Here is a 27100-nt window from a genome sequence, read left to right as displayed (position 1 = left end):
AAGGGGTAACACATGCTACGTAGATCAACCTTCTATATATTATCATAAAATTTTTTTTATTTCCTTGGTATAATTCAGTATACGTGCCATTATCGTGTGGCCTTACATTGGTCAACTACAGGTATATGAACCAGAGTGGATGTTAGCAATTTTAGAAATGAGTTTGGGGCACAGTGCCTCCTAGGTTGGTGTGGCTGTGCTACTTTAGTGTGGCACACTATAACATTTTTTTTTTTTTAATATATTCTTTATTTTGGTTTTACAGAAGAAATAAGGACATTACCAAGAGTACAACAAATCGTACAATGTAGAAACACATGGGTCAATAGACCAGTAAAATATAAAACATCCAAAATCCACACAAAAAAAAAAAAAAAAAAACAAGACAAAGGTTAGAGGGGGGAAATGGGAATAAAATCAGGGAAGGGGAATGAGCGAGCTAATCAATCTTAACTAGATATAAGTTTGGGTTCCGTACAGCGAGGTGGCTACACAGATAAGCGGTATCATGCTGAGTCTAGCGGGATCTGGTCTTTGTAGGTAGAGGTAGATTTAAATTCCATCCAAGAAAACCACGTGGCGACATAATCGGCATGTGAGTCAAGGACTGAATGAAAAATATCTTCCTTTGTTCAATAAAATTCTATCCGCTGGAACCATTCCCATATTCGGGGGGGGGGGGGGGGGGGGGCGGAGACTTCCAGTGGACCGGTACCACCGCTCTCGCTGCGTTATTGAGGTGTTTGGGAAGGGAGTGTTTATACTTTGCTAGTGGAATTGTAGTGTGGGAGAGCAACCAGAAGTCAATTCCAGTAGGAGCCTGGAACCCCAGGATCTTGGAGGAGATTTGAATAACCTGGCCCCAAAAGGTAGCGATCAGGGGACAGTCCCACCATATATGAATAAGGGTGCCACACTCCTTTCCACATCTCCAACACAAGGGGGACACTGAGGGAAAGAACTTATGCAAAAGGGAGGGACAGCGATACCATCTAGTAAGCAGTTTATACTGTGTTTCAATAACTTCTAAGCTTGTAGAGCAGGCCTGGCCAACCTGTGGCTCTCCAGATGTTGTGAAACTACACATCCCAGCATGCCCTGCCACGGTTTTAGCATTCATTAATAGCAAAACTGTGGCAAAGCATGATGGGACTTGTAGTTTTACAACAGCTGGAGAGCCACAGGTTGGCCAGGCCTGTTGTAGAGCAACGGGACATAACTTCACAGTGTTTCTTCCAGTTAATATGTATCCCTCTAGGTGTAAGATCAGCATCCCATTTCGCGCAGAAAGCGGGATCACTGGGGAAACGACCATGTAGCAATATCTTATATATACCTGATACAACATGTGAGGGTTCAGAGGATTGGGAACACATTGCTTCAAAAGGGGTAAGACTACCAGTCAATGCAGCAGCTGTCCTGTGAGACAGAATAAAATGGCGAGTTTGGAGATAGAACCAGAAGTCAGTCTCCGGAATATCCGTTCCCTCCCTTAAGGTCATTAAAAGCTTTGATCTTCCCCCCAGAGAGCAAATGTGTTATTCTAGTCAAGCCTGTCTGTCTCCACCTAGCGGCCACACCACCACCCATACCCGGTCCAAACAGTGGGTTGACAAGAAGCGGGAGAAGCAGGGAAGTTGATGAGGAAATACCCATTTTAAATCTCAGTGTTCTCCACAGAGCCAAGGTGGGTCCAACCGTCAGATGTGAGGAGCAGCCAATGGTTCCAAGCCAGGGTACTGCCTGTAAATGTAGACCCGAGGACCGTCTCTCCAAGTCAACCCACTGTTTAGAGCCGGCGCCAGATCGTGACCAATCCAGGATCCTATTCAAAATTGTAGCCTGATAATATGCCGAAACCATGGGCAGCTGTTGGCCCCCCTGAGCCTTCCTATAGAATAAGTAGCAATGTTTGAACCTGGGTTTTCTGCCACCTCAAACAAATTGGCTAATAGCTTTGTGTGCATCTACCAAAAACTGATGGGGGAGCTTTAAGGGGATAGTCTGGAAAAGATATAGCAGACGTGGCAAAATATTAATTTTCACAATGCTCATACGGCCTAGCCAGGAAAACTTCTGTTGGAGCCACTGCGACATTTCCTTACGCAGCTTGCGCAATAAAGGAAGGTGGTTTAGAGTGACTGCGGTCGAGAGGGAGGAGGGGATCAGAATGCCTAAGTATTTAATGTGTGAGGGGTGCCAGGTAAAGGGGAATGCAGTCTTTAGGGACGAGACTAAGTCTGTGGTGAGAGAGATACTAAGGGCCGTCGATTTAGCATAGTTAATCTTGAAATTGGACAATGCTCCAAAGCGTGCAAATTCTTTCATAAGACCAGACAGGGATATAGCAGGGTTTGTAACGACCGCCAAAAGGTCGTCCGCGAACAATGCAAGTTTATGTTCGTTTCTGCCCACCCTCAGGCCAGTGACATCAGGGTTCTGCCGAATGGCTCTAGCCAGAGCCTCCATTCAGATAACATATATCAATGGCGAAAGCGGGCATCCCTGTCTAGTCCCATTAGAGATGGCTATCGGGTCAGAAAGTATTCCATTTACCCGCACTTGCGCCGAGGGTGCTCGATATAGCGCCAAGATTTTTTGCAAGAACACCTCTCCCAGGCCCAGCCGTCGCAACGTCTTTTCCATAAAGACCCAGTCGATGCGGTCAAAGGCTTTCTCAGCATCTATGGAGAGAAGCATCATGGGAACCTTAGCGGAGCTCGCATGGGCTATCAGGTCAATCACTCTTATGGTGTTGTCTCTCGCTTCTCTACCTCGAACGAAACCAACCTGATCTGGGTGTATCACTGTCGGCAGCAACAGACACAGGCGGTTTGCTAAGAGTTTAGCATACAATTTAATATCAACATTAAGGAGGGAGATTGGTCTATAACTGGATGGTAATGATAGGTCTTTTCCGTCTTTAGGGATGACCGTGACATGAGCCCCCAAGGACTGGTTCGAGAAGGGGGCCTGCGGAGAGACAGAATTGCAAGCGCGGAGCAAGAGAGGGAGAAGTTTATCTTGAAATGTTTTGTAATAAGATATGGGAAAGCCGTCGGGGCCCGGGCTTTTACCAGACGGGGAGGACTTCAGAGCAGACAGCAATTCGTCGGCTGTAAAAGGGTCGTCAAGGGCCTCAATTATAGCTGGGGAGAGGGACGGGAACTTAATCTCTTCCAGGTAATCCTCCACTGCCTTCCCATGCAATGACTGCTCACAATGGGAGCGCTGTGACGCCAAATTATAGAGTTTCGTATAGTACGCATGAAAGATCTCAGCCATCTTACCGTCAGAAGCATGGGGCACACCAGAGGAGTCCCTAATCTCCCTAATGTGTGTCAGGGATCTTTGGGCACGAAGAGCGCGGGCAAGAAGTTTCCCGGGTTTGTTACCCCACCTATGGAACTTGTGTCGACAGCAGCGGAATGCCCTACGGGTGCCTTCATTCAGCAAGTTATTAAGAGAAGATCAAGCGTCCTGCAGCTCCGCTAACACGTCTGAAGTTAGTGTGGATTTATGAATGAGTTCCAGTCTTTTAATTTTAGCAAGTAGAGCTTCCCGACATTCATTTTTTTGTTTCTTAAGGAGAGAGCACAGTTGGATGCACTTGCCTCTAATCACGCATTTATAGGCTTCCCACACCGTCACTGGGGAGACTTCATCAGTCATATTAAGAGCTATATAATCCTCAATAGCACTTTCTAATTGGGCCCGACAGTCTGGATCCCTGAGAAAATGCTTGTTAAAGCGCCAACGCCATTGGCGCTGGGGAGGGTGGCGCAAAGACAGGATAACAATAGTTGGGGCATGGTCAGAGCCGACTATTTGACCTATTGTGGCATCTACAAGAAAATCGAGGGAGTTATGGTCCACAAAGAGATAGTCAATACGGGTGTAACAATTGTGTGGGTGAGAATAAAACGTGTAGTCCCTATCTTTGGGATGGAGCAGGCGCCAGGTGTCCATTAACTGAAAATCATGTAAAATTGACTTAAAGCGTCTAACATCATTCAATGAGGATCTAGGTGCTCCAGTTGAAGTATCTAGAAGAGGCTCCAATGCCCAGTTAAGGTCGCCACCTATCACTAATACCCCCGCCAGAGATTGCTCTATCAGCTCCAAAGCCTCCCTCATAAAACGGATCTGGCCCTGATTAGGGAGATAAAGGTTAACAAATGTAAAAATTTGGTCAGCGATAGTAGCTTTAACCATCAGGCCTCTCCCATCTCCAATAGGGATTTCTGATACGTCATGTAGTCTAATATGTTTAGCAAACAAAATTGCAACCCCCTTGGCCTTAGCCCCAGAGAAATCATTATAATATCCCTGCGGGAAATGACGGGAGTGCAGCTTCGGAGAGGCACCTCTTTTAAAGTGCGTCTCCTGAAGGAACACCACGTCCGCTTTGTCAGTATACAAAGAGTGTAGGAGCCGGGATCTCTTCTCGGGGATGGTTAAGGCCTTTAACATTAAATGATATTAACTTTAAATTAGCCATAGTAATCTAATACTCGTGAATACCAGCATTGCTATCTCGCTGTGACACCCACACAACCCTACTGAGAGAGCAGCCGCCCAGAGCACCTCATCCAAGTAAGGGGAGGGGGGTAGGAAAACACAAGAGGAAGGACGGGAGGGAAGTAACAGAGACAATAAAAGATAAAGAAAACAGCTGTCAATACAACAGCAATACTCTGCATCGTTAGTAATGGGAGACCAGAAATGGCCCATGATCTACAAATGTATAGCAGAGCAAGGGGGGGTCTGGGGGGAACCGGGACACATCACCACAACTAGCATTGAGGGATAAACAAAATTATTCAGTGGACAGAGCAGTTCGAGTAAAGAAGAAACTGAATCAGGAAGCTTCAAAAACCAAGCAGGGCATTAGGTACTTGAAGGCAAAACAGCGTAACAGGGGGAACGTCAATCTATTATAAGAGCGACAACCTAGAAACCAGGAAACGAAAACAAAAGTCAAAGTACATAATTTGGCAGGAGGTATCAGTACGTAGACATCCATGAGTGGCAAACAAGTACTGAAATAGTCGCCGGCAGAGACTATTCAACCTGCAGTGAAAGGACATGTTAGGTTCCTGGTGCTCAGAACAAGGGAGATGTTATGAAGCGAGTCCAGAGCACCAGGACGTAATGCTGGGAAAGGGGAATGGAAAGGGAATAGCCCCTGGCGCCCTATCTCCGTTGTCTCGCCCGTGCTGTCAGTACACTCTTGCGAGACTATAATTGCTTGAGCCCATGGCAGCCGCGTTTTGAAGGGCGGATTATGTCTGCCCAACTTCGATGCCCCCTCAGGTCTTAATGAGAGACAAAGAGTGAACCGAGACAGGGTGATAACAAGGGGCCCTCTGACTAAACAACAAGGCCAGGGGCTACTAACAAACCTAAAACCAAAGTATGTGCGGCTTGCCGCCAAAAGGAAAAGAACAACAAAGGAAATGCTGACCACACGCCAACACAATACTTTTGTGTACCGGCAGTGACAGCATAAGCAGAACCCTCTGCAAAACACCAGTGACAGAAATAATAAGGGAATACAGCGGCCTAGGCCGACGGACGCGGCAGTGCCGCTACTCACGGAACCGGTACGAATACTGGCAAACGGACAGAAACTCCCAATGCTGCTGACACAGACTCTCAGAACTGGAGGACACGCAGAATCCCAAACGACAGACCGGTGGACACCAAGAAGCCAGAAACTTGACCAGGCACAGGCAAAGGCACTGGACCTCAGGACAGGAACGCCTCACGGCAGGACACGGGATCAGACATAGGAATCGACACAGGGACTGACACAGGAAGCTCAGGAACAAGCAGGAACCAAGCTCAGAACTCAAGCAGACTGAAAACCCAGAAATATCACCAGCATCTGTGAACTGCACTGAGCCAGCATATAACAGAGAGGCCTAATTAATAATTTCATGCAGCTGCCCTGTTGCATGACTCCAAACTGACGAGATGCAATTAGCAGCCAGGTGAGGCTGAACACATGGGAACAAGCTGCAATTACACAGACTCACCAGCGGCAGCAACCAAGAGTATTCTAAAACAGAGCAATGGGAAATCCTGGCCTGCAAGACAACTTATAAACATAAAATACATAACTGACATGCAAAACAGGAATGAGCCACAGCCCTGGCTCATAACAGTACCCCCCCCCCTTGAGAAGGGGTCGAAGGACCCCAAAATACAGACTATCCAAAACAAGGGATACAAAAAAAAAACCTGACCCACTGGTCTAACAGACACGAAAACAGAAACAAGCTGCAACCACAGCTTGTAACAGTGCCCTCCCCCTGACGTGGCCACTGGACACAAGATAAGGAAAAAAAAAAAAATCTTTTTTTTTTTTTTTTTTTTTTTTATCAAGGCAAGAGTCAAAAATTATTTCTTTTTCTTCTTCTTCTTTTTACAAAGCTCTTTAGGTCTGACCAAGGTAATTCCCCAAACATTGTCTGAACTGATGGTACCACCCAGCAAGGCTGCGTTCAAATCAGAGACAGGTTTCTTATCCTTGGGAGCTGAACTTTCTGGCAAAGTACTATTATTAGAGGAAGAAGAAGTAGTCAGAAAAGCACATCCTGCAGTCAAAACAACGGGCTGGGACTCTTGTGCCGAGTTTACAATATTTGGTGGACTCTCAGCAGACAAGACGGGTGACTTAGAGGAACCTGAACCAATTTCTTTGGAACCATATCTTTTAATAATTGCATCACTGAATGCTGGGGGATCCTGAAGAATGGGATCTTCAGCTTTCATTAGGCTGGTCGCCCACTCAAAAGGCTCTCCTCTAAAAGAATAAATCAGATAAAGCACAATGTTCTCTGAAGTGATGCCCAGAAATGGTCTAGACAACATAATAATGTAATAGTGTTTGTAAAGCGCCAGAAATTGGGCGAAGTCCCCATCAAAGATTATGGATGTTGAGACATCAGAGTCAGGATCTGTTTCCTTCCCATCTGACTGACTGGAGTGCTTTGCTAGGACCTGGTCACTATTGACCTTACTCGAGGCTGAGACTCTCTGAACCCCACCCGGGGCAGTGACTTTCTGAACCCCACCCGGGGCAGTGACTTTCTGAACCCCACCCGGGGCAGTTACTTTCTGAACCCCACCCGGGGCAGGGGCCTTCGGGAACACCGCTGGGGCAGTGGCCTTCGGGAACCCCGCTGGGGCAGTGGCCTTCGGGAACCCCGCTGGGGCAGTGGCCTTCGGGAACCCCGCTGGGGCAGTGGCCTTCGGGAACCCCGCTGGGGCAGTGGCCTCCGGGAACCCTGCTTGGGCAGTGGCCTCCGGATTCTTTTACTGGGACCGAGCCGTCTGCCTCCCTCTCTGAGTCGATAATTATCGAAACTTCTCCCGGGACTATGACTTCCGGGACTTTTGCTGAAGCTATAACCTTCATCACCTCCACTAATGCTACACCTCTTAAGTTCTTTCCTGGGGAAGCGACCTCTAGACCCTTCTTAGAGGCTGCGTCTCTTGAGACCCCACTTGGGGATATTACTTCAAAGATCCCTTCTGGGGTTTTGCTTCTCGAGTTCCCTTCTAGAACTATGGTTTCAGATACCCTTTCTGGGGTTGCGCTCTTCAAGTCCCTACCTGGGGTAACAGCTTCTAAGACCCCTTCTGGTATGGAAACCTGAGCTATAATATTTGATGTCCCTCTATAAGCTAGAGCATCGGCTACCGCACCAGCACTCTGGGCATCGGGTACCGCTCCAGCACTCTGGGCATCGGGTACCGCTCCAGCACTCTGGGCATCGGGTACCGCTCCAGCACTCTGGGCATCGGGTACCGCACCAAGATCCTGAGCATCGGGCACCTCTCCAGGACCCTGGGCAACGGGCACCACTCCAGGACCCTGGGCAACGGGCACCACTCCAGGACCCTGGGCAACGGGCACCACTCCAGGACCCTGGGCAACGGGCACCACTCCAGGACCCTGCAACTCTGCTTCAACAGGAACCTCAAGAGAGGAGAGAAACATTCTCTTTTGATTCCTGAATCTATAATGGGGCTCCCTTGCCCAAGGACCCCAATTATAGGACAGAGAGCTTTTTAGTGTGGGTTGTGTGACAAGTACCTCTGCCACAGTAGAGACAGGAGTAGGTCTAGTATCCTGACTCGACTTGGCCAGAGGGCAAGACTCGTCACCACACTTTGGCTTGCGCAACTCACAGGTCTGCAGATAGTGGCCTAAACCCCCACAATATAGGCATAAGTTTAAGTTTCTGCGACGCAGACGCTCCTCTTCTGAGAGCCTGGGCCGCAGAAAACTTTTAAACCTTTTCTCTTCAATTAAACCAGAGGATTCTCTTGTCACCATACTGTGAACAAGAGTCTCTTTAGAGATAGATGTACTTTCAACGACTTCTGGCAAGATGAGCAAGATTTTAGTCAGAAGGTTTTGCAGTTGCTTAAATGATTGCTGCAAAACTTCTAGTCGCTCTGGTCTCAAAGCACTGAAAGCAGAGTTCAGGGCTGAGAGAGATGCCTGCAGGGCTTGCATAGTAGACATAGGAGGATTTAAAACTAGACAAGACAAGACTAAATTTTTGCTAAACAAAACAACTTTTTTTTTTTTTTTTTAAACGGACTGGATTCTAAACACCGAATTCTAGAAAGGACTGGATTCTAAACACCGGATTCTAGACAGGACACTGGACTGGGCCAAAAAAGAAAAAAAGTTTTATTTCTTTTTTGTGGTTGGGCTGGTGATAATGTTAGGTTCCTGGTGCTCAGAACAAGGGAGATGTTATGAAGCGAGTCCAGAGCACCAGGACGTAATGCTGGGAAAGGGGAATGGAAAGGGAATAGCCCCTGGCGCCCTATCTCTGTTGTCTCGCCCGTGCTGTCAGTACACTCTTGCGAGACTATGGTTGCTTGAGCCCATGGCAGCCGCGTTTGAAGGGCGGATTATGTCTGCCCAACTTCGATGCCCCCTCAGGTCTTAATGAGAGACAAAGAGTGAACCGAGACAGGGTGATAACAAGGGGCCCTCTAACTAAACAACAAGGCCAGGGGCTACTAACAAACCTAAAACCAAAGTATGTGCGGCTTGCCGCCAAAAGGAAAAGAACAACAAAGGAAATGCTGACCACACGCCGACACAATACTTTTGTGTACCGGCGGTGACAGCATAAGCAGAACCCTCTGCAAAACACCAGTGACAGAAATAATAAGGGAATACAGCGGCCTAGGCCGACGGACGCTGCAGTGCCGCTACTCACGGAACCGGTACGAATACTGGCAAATGGACAGGAACTCCCAATGCTGCTGACACAGACTCTCAGAACTGGAGGACAGGCAGAATCCCAAACGACAGACCGGTGGACACCAAGAAGCCAGAAACTTGACCAGGCACAGGCAAAGGCACTGGACCTCAGGACAGGAACGCCTCACGGCAGGACACGGGATCAGACATAGGAATAGACACAGGGACTGACACAGGAAGCTCAGGAACAAGCAGGAACCAAGCTCAGAACTCAAGCAGACTGAAATCCCAGAAATCTCACCAGCATTTGTGAACTGCACTGAGCCAGCATATAACAGAGAGGCCTAATTAATAATTTCATGCAGCTGCCCTGTTGCATGACTCCAAACTGACGAGATGCAATTAGCAGCCAGGTGAGGCTGAACACATGGGAACAAGCTGCAATTACACAGACTCACCAGCGGCAGCAACCAAGAGTATTCTAAAACAGAGCAACGGGAAATCCTGGCCTGCAAGACAACTTATAAACATAAAATACATAACTGACATGCAAAACAGGAATGAGCCACAGCCCTGGCTCATAACAGGACATCATTAAAGAGAAAACAACATATTCAAATACACAATAAGTATATCAAATAGTCACGTGTCTTTGTAAATCGTAACCGGAGATCCTGCCCGTCCTCGTCACCCCGTGCCATCCGTGGTAACTGTAGCAGCAGGCACAGATGCAGATTCCCCGGGCGTATCATTCCGTCGCCGCCTCCTAGGATTACGGACTCTCTGCCACCGTTCCATTTGGGGCGGAGGAGCCAATGAAAGTTCAAACGGGTCCAGCCAGTTAGGGAGACTCGGGGCCGGGATATCAAGGGCTAAGCAGAAGTCCTTAACGCCATCATATTCCTGCAGAACATAAAGGGATCCTTTGTAGGTCACTTGGATAGATATTGGGAAACCCCACCGAAATTTGATGTTACGGCTTTTAAGTTCATCTGTGAGGGGGCGGAGCATACGCCTCTGTTGTAAGGTAGACCACGAGATGTCCGGGAAGATTTGTATCCTATGGCCCTCAAAAGTAATGTCCGGTGCCCGTCTGGCTGCTCTAAGAATCTCCTTTTTCTCCTGAAAGTAGTTGAGTCTGCAGATAACGTCTCGGGGTCGTTCCGTCGGCGCTCCTCTTGGGCGCAAAGCCCGATGTGCTCTGTCAAACACCATCTGGTAGTCAGAGTCCGCCTCCAAAATTTCATTGAATATTTTGGTTAGAGCAGATTCAACATTTTGGGGTGCGACGTCTTCAGGTAAGCCTCGTATTCGCAGGTTATTCCGGCGACCTCTGTTGTCCACGTCATCGAGTCGTCGGCCCATGGCTACCAGAGAACACGACTGCCGAGAGATGAGATCATGGAGATCAGAAATTTTAGAATCCGTCTTCTCAGAGCAATCTTCCAGTGTTACTACTCTATCTGCGACCTGCGCGATATCGGACTGCAAGGAAGAGAGACGGGTCTGAATGGAATCCTGTATCCGTTGTTCCATGGATTGAAGGTCTTGTTGCAGGTCCTGGCGAGTAGGAAGGGACCGCAATGTGGAGAGAATGGTAGATAAGTCCGAGGACTCTACCACAGGAGAAGATGGTGGAAGGAGAGCAGGTAGCCCCCCCAACCGCTTTGCCCGCCATGACTCTGGAGGGCAAGGAGGACGAGGAAGGGGCGGCTGAGGTAGAGGCAGTTATTGGCGGTCGGAATAGCGTCTGAAAAGCCTTGGCTCGGGATGAGTTGGCTGAAGCAGATGACCCTTTCTTGGTAGACCGTCTGCCCGGCATGAGGCACGGTGCTAGGCGTGGTCAGAAGGAGTTATTGTCGAACTGGGTATCCACTTATAGGTGACATATCACGTGTTCCCCCCCCCCCCCCCCAGCGTGGCTCGGTTAGGTCATTGTAATTTAAAGATCAGGCACTATGGTGTGAAGGGTTGAGTATCGTAGTTGGAGAGTGCCGGCAGACCGCTAACCCATCTTGGTGCGTTCGGAACCTCCTTTCCAGAAGTGCAGGTAGAGCAGTAGTAGGAGAGGGGGGGGGTCTCCGCTATCTCCCCAATGTAGTATAAGAAAGTCTGAGGAAAGGGTGCAATTCAGGGAGTCGCCACAGGAGGGAGATCCAGTCCCAACAATGATACAGGGTACAGAGAGGTGAAACAGTCTGTGTGCCCCTCAGTAGATGAGAATACCGGTATATCAGAGACACGGAGGCCAGGAGAGGGGGGACAGCAGGGACACTGCACACAGCTGCAGTCCTGGTCTGTGGATCTGGACTCTAGAAAAACCCTGGAGGTACTCCCTTTTAAGGGAAATATCCTTTTTGGAGAGGACTTAAATAAGATAGTGGCTGATTTGGCGTCTGCTAAAACAGCCTGTCTACCAAGTACTGCCCCTTCTGTACCGAAGGTTCAAAGTACTTCCTTTCGTCCCTTTCGTCCTTCAGGAAAAGCAAAAAGTCAGGCGTACACCAAACAGGGTCGCACCTCCAAATCTGGCAAGCCAAAGCCCAAACGTGCCTGGGCTGCCCGTCAGCCAGCTTCCAAGACCGATAAGCCTGCCGCATGACGGGGCGGGCCTCCCCCTGGGGGATCCCATGGTTGGGAGCCGGCTTCTAGGGTATACCCAGGAATGGTTGAAGACCACTTCAGATGCCTGGGAACGGGAAGTCGTCACTCGTGGTTACGCCAATGCCTTCAAAACCCGTCTCCCTCATCGATTTTGCCTGACAGACGTTCCTTCGGATCAGGTAAATGCAAAGACTCTTCATACGGTGGTACAGACCCTCCTGGAAACAGGAGTGGTAGTACAGGTGCCTCTTGCTCAGAGGGGCCAGGGGTACTATCCGCAGCTGTTTCTAGTCCGAAAACCAAATGTGTCCTCCCGGCCCATTCTCAACCTCAAGGTGTTGAACAAATTTGTGAAGGTATCCAAGTTTCGTATGGAAACTGTTTGCTCTATTGTCCTGGCCTTGGAACCTGGAGATTATATGGTCTCCCTGGACATACAGGATGCCTACCTGCATATCCCTATGGCAGTGTTGCATCAGCAGTATCTGAGGTTTGCGGTGGGCAATCTACATTACCAATTTTCGGGCGTTACCTTTTGGTTTGACCACGGCTCCGCGAGTTTTCACCAAAGTCATGGCGGTGATGACGGCTGTACTCCGCCGTCAAGGGGTCAGGATCCTACCGTACCTGGACGACTTGTTGATCCTGGCAAATTCCCCAGAAATTTTCCTACGTCATCTGGATCGGACTGTCCGGTTTTTGCAAGGCCACGGGTGGCTAATCAACTGGAAGAAATCGTCCCTGGTCCCTGCTCAGAGCATGGTGCACCTGGCACCGCTATTGGACACTCGCAACCAACGGTTGTTTTTGTCTCAGGAGAAAGTCCTGAAGCTTCAGGACAGGATTCGATACTTCCTATCTCGTCCAAGTGTCGATACATTCGGCGATGCAAGTGCTAGGTCTCATGGTGTCGGCATTCGACATGGTGGAGTATGCTCCATTTCATTCTCGCCCCCTCCAGAGGCTGATTCTGGCCAAGTGGGATCAGGTCTCAATTGATCTCCTTGACACCGGAGATCCATCTGTCACTGAGCTGGTGGCTTCAGGACCAACGATTGTGCAGGGGTCGTCCCTTCTGGATACTCGACTGGGTCCTGCTGATGACGGATGCCAGTCTGAGAGGTTGGTGTGCAGTGTTGGAGCAACACTCCCTTCAGGGTCGGTGGATCATGGAGGAGTCTCGCCTCCCGATCAACATTCTGGAATTACGGGCGGTATTCAACTCATTGAACCTGGCCCAGCATTTAATACAGAACCGACCTGTTCAGGTACAGTCTAACAACGCCACCACAGTGGCTTACATAAATCATCAAGGTGGCACACGAAGCCGCTTGGCAATGAGGGAAGTATCACGGATTCTTCAATGGGCGGAACGCCATCTACCGGCCATATCGGTAATATCAATTCCGGGGGTCCTGAATTGGGAAGCGGACTTTCTCAGTCGTCAGGACGTACACGCCGGAGAGTGGGGCCTCCATCCAGAAGTGTTTCAACTCCTGGAAAGGTGGGGCCTTCCAGACGTGGACCTGATGGCGTCTCGACACAATCACAAGGTTCCGGTCTTCGGACCAATAACAAAGGATCCGCAAGCAGGGTTCGTGGCTGCGCTGGCTGTTCCGTGGAATTTTCGGCTGCCGTACGTGTTCCCGCTGGTGTCACTCCTGCCCAGGGTAATACGGAAGTTTAATCAGGAAGGAGGACTTCTGCTTCTCAAAGCTCCAGCGTGGCCCATACGGCACTGGTTCTCAGACCTCTGGGGCCTCTCGCTAGAGTGATCCCTTCTACTTCCACAACGACCAGACCTCCTTATTCAGGGCCCCTGTGTCCACCAGGACTTGGCCCGGCTGGCTTTGAAGGCGTGGCTCTTGAAGCTTCCGTCTTGAGGCTAGAGGTTTTTCTGAGTCGGTCATTCAAACTATGCTGCGGGCCTGGAAACCGGCTTCTGCTCGGATTTACCATAGGGTCTGGCATTCTTACTTTGGTGCGCATCTGACAATTACGACGCTTCCAAGTTTAGTACGGCCAAGCTTTTCTTCAGCAGGACCTAGACCTTGGCCTGCGTCTGGCTTCCATCAAGATTCATATTTCTGCCTTGTCGGTTTGGTTTCAGAGAAAAATCGCAACCTTGCTTGATGTACATACCTTCACTCAGGGTGTATTGCGAATCCAGCCTCCCTATGTCCCGCCTGTAGCTCCTTGGGACTTGTCGGTGGTTTTGGAGGCGCTACAAGAGTCTCCATTTGAACCTCTTGGTTCAGCTGATCTTAAGTGGCTTTCCCTTAAGGTGGTGTTTCTGATGGCTATTGCCTCTGCTAGAAGTGTCTGATTTGGGCACCTTGTCTTGTAGTTCCCCATATCTGGTTTTTCACCGTGACCTGGCAGTTATTCGGACTCGTCCCAGGTATTTACCTAAGGTGGTGTCTTCGTTCCACCTTAATCAGGAGATAGTGGTTCCGGTCCTTGTCTCTCCTGATTTGTCTCCCAAAGAGCGGTCTTTGGATGTGGTACGGGCTCTCCGTATCTATGTAAAGAGGACTGCTTCCATCCGGAAGTCTGATTCTCTATTTGTTCTGTTTGGTTTTCACAAACGTGGCTGGCCTGCTCACAGGCAGACCTTAGCCAGGTGGATTAGAATGGTGATTGCACATGCTTATGTGAGGGCTGGTACTGCTCACATTAAGGCCCATTCTACTCAGTCTGTCGGACCTTCTTGGGTGGCCCGCCGTGGTGCGACCCTTGACCACGTAGCTGCCTTGCACAATTGTTAATCAGTGAACACGTTCATAAGGTTCTATGCCTTCGATACTGCCGCTTCCCAGGATGCTTCCTTTGGACGCGGGGTTCTTGTGTCCGCTACAGTGCATCCCCTCCCATAAGGAACTGCTTTAGGACATCCCCAGTGTCTATCCTTGTGGAGCCCAGTGTACCCCGCAGCAGACAACGAGATTTATGGTAAGAACTTACCTTTGTTAAATATCTTTCTGCGAGGTACACTGGGCTCCACAAGACGCCCACCCTGACGAACTTAGCTTCTTTGGGTTGGTATGGCATTAGCCGCTGACACTTTCTCCTGGGGTGAAATTGTGTTGTCTGTGGCTACTAACTGTTGTTGTCTCTTTTACCTGCTACTGCATTGGGCTGGTTAACTAAAAACTGAGCTCCTGTGCAAACTCCCAAGTATCAGAGACTCTGTGAAGTTATCATGGATGCGTAATCATATATTTGCAAATATATGTAACTAAGATCTTCTATTACAATATAGACTTCAAGTCTAGTTACTGATACCCATAGGTGTGCTGGGGAACCCCCACCCCCCCCCCCACCCCGTGTTTTTTTTGTCTAAAATAACCCTTCCCTTTCAGCAACTGGGGGTTTTACGAGATTGATTGAGCAGATTCCATTCTATATATTACAATTCAATACATACAGGTTGAGTATCCCATATCAAAAATGCTTGGGAACAGAAGTATTTTGGATATCAGATTTTTCCGTATTTTGGAATAATTGCATACCATAATGAGATCTCATGGCGATGAGACCCAAGTCTAAGCACAGAATGCATTTATGTTTCATATACACCTCATACACACAGCCTGAAGGTCATTTTAATCAATATTTTTAATAAGTATGTGCATTAAACAAAGTTTGTGTACATAAACACATTTCATTTGTTTCATATACAGCTTATACACACAGCTTGAAGGCATTTAGTACAATATTTTTAATAACTTTGTGTATTACCGGTAAACAAAGTTTGTGTACATTGAGCCATCAGAAAGCAAAGGTTTAACTATCTCCGTTTAACGCAAAAATTCTGTATTTCGGAATATTCCGTATTTCGGAATATTTGGATATGGGATACTCAACCTGTATATATAATTATTGACTATTTTACCACTCAGATTAGCTTTTTTGAACCTTTTTTCCAAATTGTCTCTCATTTGGATTTTGTGTGTAGTTCTCTAGATTTATTATTATTATTATTATTATTATTATGTAAGTGTCACTTCTTAGATTAGTATTAAGACTGTCTGTTGCTTAATGGGGTGTAGCACACAATGTCGACATTCAGCATGTCGACAGTAGGCATGTTGACACAACATTTTCAGTACATTTGAGCCCTTAACCACACCCTAACCCTACCAGCATCCTAACTGCTCCCTAACCCCCAAAATGGACTCGTGACGTTGACATTCAGACCATGTATACATAGACTAAGTACCACATAAAGTGGCAACCCCTGGTGATTATGGGCCTAATTCAGATCTGATTGCAGCAGCAAATTTGTTAGCTAATGGGCAAAGCCATGTGCACTGCAGGGGGGGGGGGGGGGGTGTTGGAGATATAACATGTGCAGAGAGCGTTAGGTGTTGGTGGGGTGTGTTCAAACTGAAATCTAAATTGCATTATAAAAATAAAGCAGCCAGTATTTACCCTGCACAGAAACAATATAACCCACCCAAATCTAACTCTCTCTGCACATGCTATACCTGCCACACCTGCAGTGCACGTGGTTTTACCCATGAGCTAACAAATTTGCTGCTGCGATCAGATCTGAATTAGGCACTGTGTCTGCCTGTATATGCTACAGGGATTTTACATCTACCTTGAGTCTTGGTTATATTGTGTGATAGGATGGGTTTCTTTGCCATCTCATTCTACTAAGTTTTATTGTGATTCAGTGGATGTCTTCAACAAGTCACCAAGCAAAGATTAGTCCCTGGGGTCTACCTACAGCCATGAGTTGACTTCACCTTTTTGCGATTTAGAGTTAGATTCCAAACAATCTATTAATCTATAGGATCATCACTGGGCATGTTGTTCAAAGTAGACTGAGGATAACTCTGCACAATGTATGTATTCTCATAACGTTGGCAAAGTGTCAGGATCTTTGCATATATGACCAGCTTTATGATGCTTAGTAGTTATTCTACAGCGGGTAATTTATATTTAAGCACCAGCTAAAGTTCCCAGCGTTGCCCGGGTTTAAATTTTCCACTTTTTAAGTTATCAACTAGTTGGATGTAACTGTCAACATAATAATAATTAGCAGCAGGATTGGCTGGTTTAAACCATGGTTTAAAATACAAAATAAAGTTTTATTTTATTATGCTGTGACTATAGGTATGGCATTGTGACTTTTTTAAAACATTTTTTTAGGAAAAGCCTGTTATAGTAAAAAAAAAAAGATGTTTTTTTCCCATTCAAAATTTATAGATAGATATATATATATATATGTGTGTGTGTGTGTGTGTGTGTATATGTATATATATGTATGTGTTTGAATTGCGCACTCACCATTTGATGAATAAAAAGTTCTTTATTGATTTGGCAAAATACTCACAAAAAACTACATAGCAGAAAGTGCATATGTGCAAAGTCGACGTTACGGTCCAAGGACCATCATCCGGACAGGCAACAGAACATCCTTGAAGCAGCTCAGCAAAAAGCAGAATGAACTGTGATCCATAGCATGGAGGTATTTAAACCCTGGAGCATTACCCATGACCACTCTGTATAGCACTGATGCACCATGGGATATGAAACACGAATAGGGCATAATAAGCTGTATTAAAAATGTTGACAACACAGTAAATCATATAACTTAAACAATAAAGTATAGTGTGGCACGCTAGACTAACTATACAACGTGTGGCTTATCTATAAAGTATTAATTAGTGCCCGCTCACATAGCGGGAACAGGAAATGCCATGCGTTCCACTGCACTGTGGAGCGCACGCCAGCAACAATAGTAATGCGCCGCCAAAGGCGGTAGTGACGCAACTGGAAGTACTATGCGTTCCACAAGCGGGGGAACGCAAATACCGGAAATAATGATAGCGCCGTTATTAGCAGAGCTAAAGTAAAAGCGAACACCACACTTTATATGTAAGCGATCAAAACAGAAATATACATTAGAGTGTAAGTAAAAAAAAAAAAAAACCACACCAATATCATACCAATATATCAAACTAGAATAAGTTCAGTAAATAGCTTAATATATTTCAATATTGTTAATGCAAAAAAAATGCCTCAGAGTGGATATGGTAATGGTCCAGGTTACATAGCAACCAATCATAATATCAAATGCAAGAATAGACAAACAAACATATAAAATATAATATATCACTAATGGTCACCTCTGTCACCCTAGAAAAAAAAGGGAAAGGAAAAAAAACGGAAAAGGGGAACCTAAACAAAGGAAGGAGCAAAGCTCATCCAAGTTTCTTGTAGTTAAAGCAGAATATTATAAGGATTGTGTTCATTGAGCCCACGTGGCTGAACAGTATCGAGTGTGTAAATCCAACATGCTTCACATTCTCTCAATTTCTTCAACCAATCACCTCCCCTGATGTCAATCGGGGTGTGATCGATTAAGATACATCTGATGCTTGCTATTGAATGTGTAGCCTCAAGGAAATGTCTTGCTACTGGTTTATCCGACAATCTAGTATCTAGGGCCGCTCTTATCGATCTATGATTGGCCATGCGGTCCCTAAAATTTCACTTGGTCATGCCAACATACATGAGTCCACAAGGGCATATGAGTAGATAAATGACGAAACTCATCTGGCAATGTAGATGATGTTTGATGCATATTTTTTTACCAATGTGCGAATGAGTGAAATATGACCGGGTAAGCATTGAGCGACAGGTCGTACAGTCTGCGCATCTGAAGCAGCCGGTCCTCCTACCTGGTAACCAAGTTCCCTGGTTCTTCTGTGGCTGTAGTAGGGGATGCATTAACATATTCCTTAGATTAGGACCTCTTTGGTATGTGCACAAAGGTGGAGCTGCCCCAAGACTGCTCAGACTTGGATCACTTGACACTATTGGCCTATGTTGTGTAATGGCCTTTTTGGCTTGATGAGCCATGCAATCATAGGTGTTCGTAAAAATAATACGGCTATTTTCAAAATGTAGATAGATATATAGGGGTGTGTGTGTGTGTGTGTGTACTTTATATTCATATATATATATATATATATATATATATATATATATATATATATATATATATAATATATGTGTATATATATGTATAAGAGCAAAAATGGCAGCACTCAAAACCATGGTACAGAATGAATAGATGGTGCAAGGCAGTAAAATAACATAAAGGCACTCGCTTTTCCAGCTCATTGGAAAAAGTAAAACAAGCCAGCACTCACAGTTTAGATGAGAAAACGAAGAAGATTTATTCCATATCAAGACGACAAGTGTACATACAGGCACAGCCCAACAGCTGTTTCAACCGATACAGGTCTTCCTCAGGATTATTGTTGTACCCAGATTAACATTACAATCGATAATAGAGATCTAATTTTGGCCACACATTTTAGGGGACTTTTGTGACCATTTCTTCTCTCTTACATTACTGCTGAATGTCTGCCTGTATTACTGCCATGTCTGATTGAAATCTTCTATCACAGGTGGTCCTGTTTTGTTTGATGAAGTCAGCGTAGTGATGAACTCAAATACTCTTAATGGATCTCAGAGAGTGGTGACTGATGGGATCATCTCTGAAGATGAATGTAGAGAACTGTTACGTCTCACTAATGTAAGTCTCTTTCACAAATTACCTATAGTGTATCAATACAATTGGTTTTGTTGGGCCTACAAATCCATTAACAGGCACTACGGTGATGTACCTCTCCATATTTCTGACCTATTTTGGTGTTGACTAAATCCATCTTCCTCCTCCTTCTTTTTTTTTTTTTGTGTTTTACACTTTGACCGAGCACCCCGCCCATTTATTGATATGTGTGTTTTTATTAGGGTAGGGTATATACTCCGTTATAGAAATTTTAATGTAGGTGCCCATGTGAGTGAGGTCACTTTGTTGCTGCTGTTTATTTTGGACATTATAGAGCAGTATTACAGAATCTAATACACAAATGTTTCATTGTGATTATTTTGTCTTTGGTTTCTAGTTGTGTAAACACACAATGGCATATATAATTTGCAAACTCTGTTACACTATGGGGTATATTAAATAAGAGTTGGAAACTGCCGTCTTGTCGGAAAGACAGCAGTTTCCGACTGTTTTAGGTCGGAAGGGGTTCCAACCTATTCAATAGGTGCAGTTGTTTTCCGACAAGTCGGGAATTCTGTCGGAAACGGGGCCAAATGCGTCAGGTTTTGGCCCCCGTTTCCGACAAAATCAATCCGACTTTAAAAAAGTCGGATTGAGGAAATCAGACGTGGGAGCGGGGCAAGGGAGGGAGAGAAAGTGCTTACTGGCGGGGGGCAGCTGGAGCCGCGGTCGGTGGAAAACACTCTTCTATCTGCTGGCTACTCTCTCCCGGCAGCGCTCCCTGGCTACTCGGCTCCCCAGCTACACGGCAGCGCTCCCCGGCTACATGGCGCGGCTCCCTCCAGCAGCTCCCTGTGATTTTACACACGGGAAGTTGCTGACAGCAGTAGCAGGACGGGAGGGAACAGCCAAATCCGACAGTCTGGTTTGGTCGCTCACTGAATATGGCTGGTCGGATCCATTCCGACAAATGCATGTCGGAATGGATCCGACTGTTATTGAATATACCCCTATATATACAAAATGTTTAAAATGCTATTAATATGAATATTAATAGTATTGCAAAGTCACTTAATGGCTACCACTTATAAACTTAAATCCATTGGGTGGGGGGATTCAATTGAGCACGAGGTTTAGCGAGGTAAAAATTTTGCGTACCTTGTGCCCAATTTTGGATTACCACAGGTATGCGTGCTCCCGATACTTGCGGTATCCAATAAAAATGTAATAAAAAGGTTGCTACGGAGCAATAAAGAAAATGATACTTCCCAGTCCTGTGGTCTCCGCTCCATCTTCTCAATGGGGAGGGGGCTGCTGGGAGGCTTAAGGGCTGCTGGTAGATGTAGTTATCCTATCCGCTGCCTCCTGGAAATGACCTTAGCGGGAGGGGTGTCACTCACAGCTATTCACATACTCACAGCTGCTGCAGGAGTTCAGATCTTGACACTGGAGAAGACATTGCTTCGGAAGGTGAGTCTTGCTTGGGAGGTGCGTGAAAAAAGATGCTGTGATTTCTACAGAAATCACTGTATCTCATTTTTAGATCTGTAATTGAATAGCAACACCCCACGGCTGCCGGACAATCCCCACCAGCAATTGAATTGATTGTGCAAAATTTGTCAAATTATGTATACCCAGTACAATGAAACAGTGGTGTGTATAACAGTGTATGCCGTCTTTTCTTGTCGTTATATGGTTTCATGTGGCTCACTTATTGAATATCCCTAAAATATTTAAGGAAACCATGAAATATAAACTGAAACATTTACTGGAGAATATATGCACTAAAATTGACATAAGTGATGTGATAGATACCTAGTACAGTGTAGCCCTGCGAAGTGCAGCAACTCAACGTGGGATCAATTTCCCATGCGAACGGAAGACCAATGGAGAGGTGTTGACCCATGCAATCTGGATAGCTTCCCACGGCTCCCTGATATTTGGAGGTACAGGTTCCTAGGTTCAAATGGACCCCTCTCCACACCATTCATCGTAACATTCCAGAATGCCCCTTGAACTAATTCTGGACAACTTGTTTACAATGACAGTGTTTTATCCTGCAAATGGTCATCAGCAATGCAACATAGCGGTTACTGGTCAATGACTGTTTAAGCGGACCCAACCCATGCCACATAAACACACCCCACAGCTTGTTGACAACTGGGGTCCATGGCCTCATGTGGTTTACGCCACAGCCAAAACTCTACAATCCAGCCTGAAACAATTGGATCCATTACTCATTGGATCATGCCACATGTTACCAGTCCTCCAGTGGCTAACTGGTAAAATCAGAAGCCCAGATGAGGCACTGTGTCTGGTGTCTTAGTGTTAACAGGGGTGCTGTGGTGGGTCTTCTGCCTCCATATCCCATGAAAGCTAAAGAATGCTGCACTAACCTGCTGGATATGTGTCTGGTACCTCCTGCATTGAATGTGGATGTGATTTGTTCCAGCGTCGCTTGTCTATCTGGGGATACTCTCAATACCTTATAGAGCTCACTGGGATCCCCTCTGCATTGTATTGCGATCACTAGGAAAATCAGTGTACTGTATGCTGGGTCACATAGAAACATAGAATTTGACGGCAGATAAGAACCACTTGGCCCATCTAGTCTGCGCCTTTTTTTTATCCTTTAGGCAATCTCAACCCTTTTTGAACCTTAATTCTTTGTAAGGATATTCATATGCCTATCCCAAGCATGTATAAATTTATTTTCTCTGACGTCCTAGTGGATGCTGGGGACTCCGTAAGGATCATGGGGAATAGCGGGCTCCGCAGGAGACTGGGCACTCTAAAGATTGATTTAGTACTATCTGGTGTGCACTGGCTCCTCCCTCTATGCCCCTCCTCCAGACCTCAGTTAGAATCTGTGCCTGGACAGAGCTGGGTGCTTTTAGTGAGCTCTTCTGAGCTTGCTAATAAGAAAGTATTTTTTATTTTCAGAGAGCTTCTGCTGGCAACAGACTCTCTGCTACGTGGGACTGAGGGGAGAGAAGCAAACCTACTAACTGCGGCTAGGTTGCGCTTCTTAGGCTACTGGACACCATTAGCTCCAGAGGGATCGAACACAGGACCTGACCTTGTCGTCCGTTCCCGGAGCCGCGCCGCCGTCCCCCTCGCAGAGCCAGAAGACAGAAGCCGGCAGAAGCGGAGAAGACATCGAAATCGGCGCCATTGCGCCCACACTAACCCACACACTCCGGTCACTGTAGGGTGCAGGGCGCAGGGGGGGGCGCCCTGGGCAGCAATTGTTATCTCCTGGCGAATGCTGCATAAAAACAGTGGCACACTGTTATATGTATGAGCCCCCGCCATTTATTTTACAAGAAATCGCGGGACAGAAGCCCGCCACTCACCAGCGCCATTTTCCTTCCACAGCTCCGCTGAGAGGAAGCTCCCCAGGCTCTCCCCTGCAGAATCACGGTAGAAGGGTAAAAAAGAGAGGGGGGGGGGCACATAAATTTAGGCGCATAAATCATAATACAGCAGCTACTGGGTAAACACTAAGTTACTGTGTAGTCCCTGGGTTATATAGCGCTGGGGTGTGCTGGCATACTCTCTCTCTGTCTCTCCAAAAGGCCTTGTGGGGGTCCTGTCCTCATTTAGAGCTTCCCCTGTGTGTGTGGTGTGTCGGTACGCGTGTGTCGACATGTTTGACGAGGAGGGCTATGTGGAGGCAGAGCAAGTGCAGTTGACTGACGTGTCGCCGCCGACGGTGCCGACACCTGATTGGATGGATATGTGGAAGGTGTTAAATGATAATGTAAACTCCTTACATAAAAGGTTGGATAAAGCTGATACCTCGGGCCAGTCAGGGTCTCAACCCATGCCTGATCCTACAGCGCAGAGGCCCTCAGGGTCTCAAAAGCGCCCACTATCCAAAATGGTTGACACAGATGTCGACACGGATTCTGACTCCAGTGTCGACGATGATGATGCAAAATTGCAACCAAAAATGACAAAAGCTATACGTTACATGATTATAGCGATGAAGGATATTTTACACATATCGGAGGTAAACCCTGTCCCTGATGAGGGTTTATATGTATGGGGAGAAAAAGCAAGAGGTGACTTTTCCCCCTTCACATGAGTTAAATGAGTTATGTGAAAGAGCGTGGTATTCCCCAGATAAGAAAGTCCTGATTTCCAAAAGGTTACTTATGGCGTACCCTTTCCCGCCAGAGGACAGGGTGCGCTGGGAATCCTCCCCTAGGGTAGATAAAGCTCTGACACGCTTATCTAAGAAGGTGGCCCTGCCGTCGCAGGATACGGCCACCCTAAAGGATCCTGCAGATAGAAAGCAGGAAAGTATCCTGAAATCTGTTTATACACATTCAGGGACTCTACTGAGGCCGGCAATTGCGTCGGCGTGGATGTGTAGTGCTGTAGCAGCGTGGACAGATAATCTGTCTGAGGAAATGGATACCTTAGACAGGGATACCATTATGCTGACCCTGGGGCATATAAAAGACACTGTCCTATATATGAGGGATGCCCAGAGGGACATTTGCCTACTGGGCTCTAGAATTAATGCAATGTCAATTTCTGCCAGGAGGGTCCTGTGGACTCGGCAGTGGACAGGTGATGCCGACTCCAAAAAACACATGGAGGTGTTGCCTTACAAGGGTGAGGAATTGTTTGGGGACGGTCTCTCGGACCTGGTTTCCACAGCTACTGCTGGGAAGTCAAACTTTTTGCCATATATTCCCTCACAACCGAAGAAAGCACCGTATTACCAAATGCAGTCCTTTCGCGCACAAAGAAGCAAGAAGGTCAGAGGTGCTTCCTTTCTTGCTAGAGGCAGGGGCAGAGGAAAAAAGCTGCACCTTACAGCTAGTTCCCAGGAACAGAAGTCCTCCCCGGCTTCCACTAAATCCACCGCATGACGCTGGGGCTCCACGGGTGGAGCCAGGAGCGGTGGGGGCGCGTCTCCGACATTTCAGCCACCAGTGGGTTCGCTCACAGGTGGATCCCTGGGCTATACAGATTGTGTCTCAGGGATACAAGCTGGAATTCGAGGTGATGCCCCCTCAATGTTACCTAAAATCGGCCCTGCCAGCTTCCCCCATAGAAAGGGAAGTAGTGGTAGCGGCAATTCACAAGCTATTTCTCCAGCAGGTGGTGGTAAAGGTTCCCCTTCCTCAACAGGGGAAGTGATACTATTCCACAATGTTTGTGGTACCGAAACCGGACGGTTCGGTCAGACCTATATTAAATTTAAAGTCCCTGAACATTTATCTGAAAAGATTCAAGTTCAAAATGGAATCGCTCAGAGCGGTCATTGCAAGCCTGGAAGAGGGGGATTTTATGGTGTCTCTGGACATCAAGGATGCTTACCTGCATGTCCCCATTTATCTGCCTCATCAGGAGTACCTCAGATTTGTGGTACAGGACTGTCATTACCAATTCCAGACGTTGCCGTTTGGTCTGTCCACGGCACCTAGAATATTTACCAAGGTAATGGCAGAAATGATGGTGATCCTGAGAAAGCAAGGAGTCACAGTTATCCCATACTTGGACGATCTCCTCATAAAGGTGAGGTCGAGGGAGCAGTTGCAAATCAGCGTAGCGCACTCACAGGAAGTGTTGCAACAGCATGGCTGGATTCTGAATATCCCAAAGTCGCAGCTGATTCCTACGACGCGTCTGCCCTTTCTGGGCATGATTCTGGACACAGACCAGAAGAAGGTGTTTCTCCCGACGAAGAAGGCTCAAGAGCTTGTGACTCTAGTCTGAGACCTCTTAAAACCGAAACAGGTGTCGGTGCATCGCTGCACGCGAGTCCTGGGAAAGATGGTGGCATCGTACGAAGCCATTCCCTTCGGCAGGTTCCATGCGAGGATCTTTCAATGGGATCTGTTGGACAAATGGTCCGGATCGCATCTTCAGATGCATCGGCTGATCACCCTGTCCCCCAGGGCCAGGGTGTCTCTTCTGTGGTGGCTACAGAGTGCTCACCTTCTCGAGGGCCGCAGATTCGGCATACAGGACTGGGTCCTGGTGACCATGGATGCGAGCCTCCGAGGGTGGGGGGCAGTCCCTCAGGGAAGAAACTTCCAAGGGTTGTGGTCAAGTCAGGAAACTTGTCTGCACATAAATATCCTGGAACTAAGGGCCATATTCAGCGCCCTGAGTCAAGCGGAGCCCCTGCTTCGAAACCAACCGGTGCTGATTCAGTCAGACAACATCACCGCGGTGGCTCATGTAAACCGCCAGGGCGGCACAAGAAGCAGAGTCGCGATGGCGAAAGCCACCAGGATTCTTCGGTGGGCGGAGAATCACGTACAAGCACTGTCAGCAGTGTTCATTCCGGGAGTGGACAACTGGGAAGCAGACTTCCTCAGCAGGCACGACCTCCACCCGGGAGAGTGGGGACTTCATCAAGAAGTCTTCATTCAGATTACAAATCGATGGGAACTGCCACAGGTAGACATGATGGCGTCCCGTCTCAACAAAAAGCTGCAACGGTATTGCGCCAGGTCAAGAGACCCTCAGGTGATAGCTGTGGACGCCCTGGTAACACCGTGGGTGTTCCAGTCGGTCTATGTGTTCCCTCCTCTTCCTCTCATACCCAAGGTGCTGAGAATCGTAAGAAGAAGAGGAGTGAGAACCATACTCATTGTTCCGGATTGGCCAAGAAGACCTTGGTACCCAGAATTGCAAGAAATGCTCACAGAGGACCCATGGCCTCTGCCTCTCAGACAGGACCTGTTGCAACAGGGGCCCTGCCTGTTCCAAGACTTACCGCGGCTGCGTTTGACGGCATGGCGGTTGAACGCCGGATCCTAGCGGAAAAAGGCATTCCGGACGAAGTTATTCCTACGCTGATAAAGGCTAGGAAGGACTTGACAGCAAAGCATTATCACCGCATATGGCGAAAATATGTTGCTTGGTGTGAGGCCAGGAAGGCCCCTACAGAGGAATTCCAACTGGGCAGATTTCTGCACTTTCTACAGTCTGGAGTGACTATGGGCTTGAAGTTGGGATCCATAAAGGTCCAGATTTCGGCCCTATCCATTTTCTTTCAAAAGGAACTGGCGTCTCTTCCTGAAGTTCAGACGTTTGTTAAGGGAGTGCTGCATATTTAGCCCCCTTTTGTGCCACCAGTGGCACCTTGGGATCTCAACGTGGTGTTGGGTTTCCTGAAATCCCACTGGTTTGAACTACTTAAGACCGTGGAGCTAAAGTATCTCGCGTGGAAGGTGGTCATGCTATTGGCATTAGCTTCGGCTAGGCGTGTGTCAGAATTGGCGGCTTTGTCATGTAAAAGCCCCTATCTGGTTTTTCATATGGACAGGGCAGAATTGCGGACTCGTCCCCAATTTCTGCCAAAGGTGGTGTCATCTTTTCATTTGAACCAACCTATTGTAGTGCCTGCGGCTACTCGTGACTTGGAGGATTCCAGGTTACTAGATGTAGTCAGGGCTTTGAAGATTTATGCAGCCCGAACGGCTGGAGTCCGAAAAACTGACTCGCTGTTTATCCTTTATGCCCCCAACAAGTTGGGTGCTCCTGCTTCAAAGCAAACCGTTGCCCGCTGGATCTGTAACACGATTCAGCAGGCTCATTCTGCGGCTGGATTGCCGCATCCAAAGTGAAAGCCCATTCCACAAGGAAGGTGGGCTCTTCTTGGGCGGCTGCCCGAGGGGTCTCGGCATTACAGCTTTGCCGAGCTGCTACTTGGTCGGGTTCAAACACATTTGCAAAATTCTACAAGTTTGATA

General features: G+C 47.3%; 1 protein-coding gene across 1 annotated transcript in view; it reads left to right on the top strand.

Moving 5' to 3' along the window:
* P3H1 (prolyl 3-hydroxylase 1) overlaps nucleotides 1-27100 on the top strand; it is a 355045-nt gene that overhangs the window by 169829 nt on the left and 158116 nt on the right. Inside the window, exon 9 of the mRNA XM_063942954.1 lies at nucleotides 19273-19400. Coding sequence (XP_063799024.1) covers nucleotides 19273-19400 — 128 coding nt within the window. The remainder of the gene's footprint in view (nucleotides 1-19272; nucleotides 19401-27100) is intronic.

Source organism: Pseudophryne corroboree, chromosome 10 (genome assembly GCF_028390025.1).
Source record: "Pseudophryne corroboree isolate aPseCor3 chromosome 10, aPseCor3.hap2, whole genome shotgun sequence".
In the NCBI taxonomy this organism is placed as follows: domain Eukaryota; kingdom Metazoa; phylum Chordata; class Amphibia; order Anura; family Myobatrachidae; genus Pseudophryne; species Pseudophryne corroboree.
The sequence above is the reverse complement of the archived record's forward strand: the minus strand, read 5'-3'. Positions and strand labels throughout refer to the sequence as shown.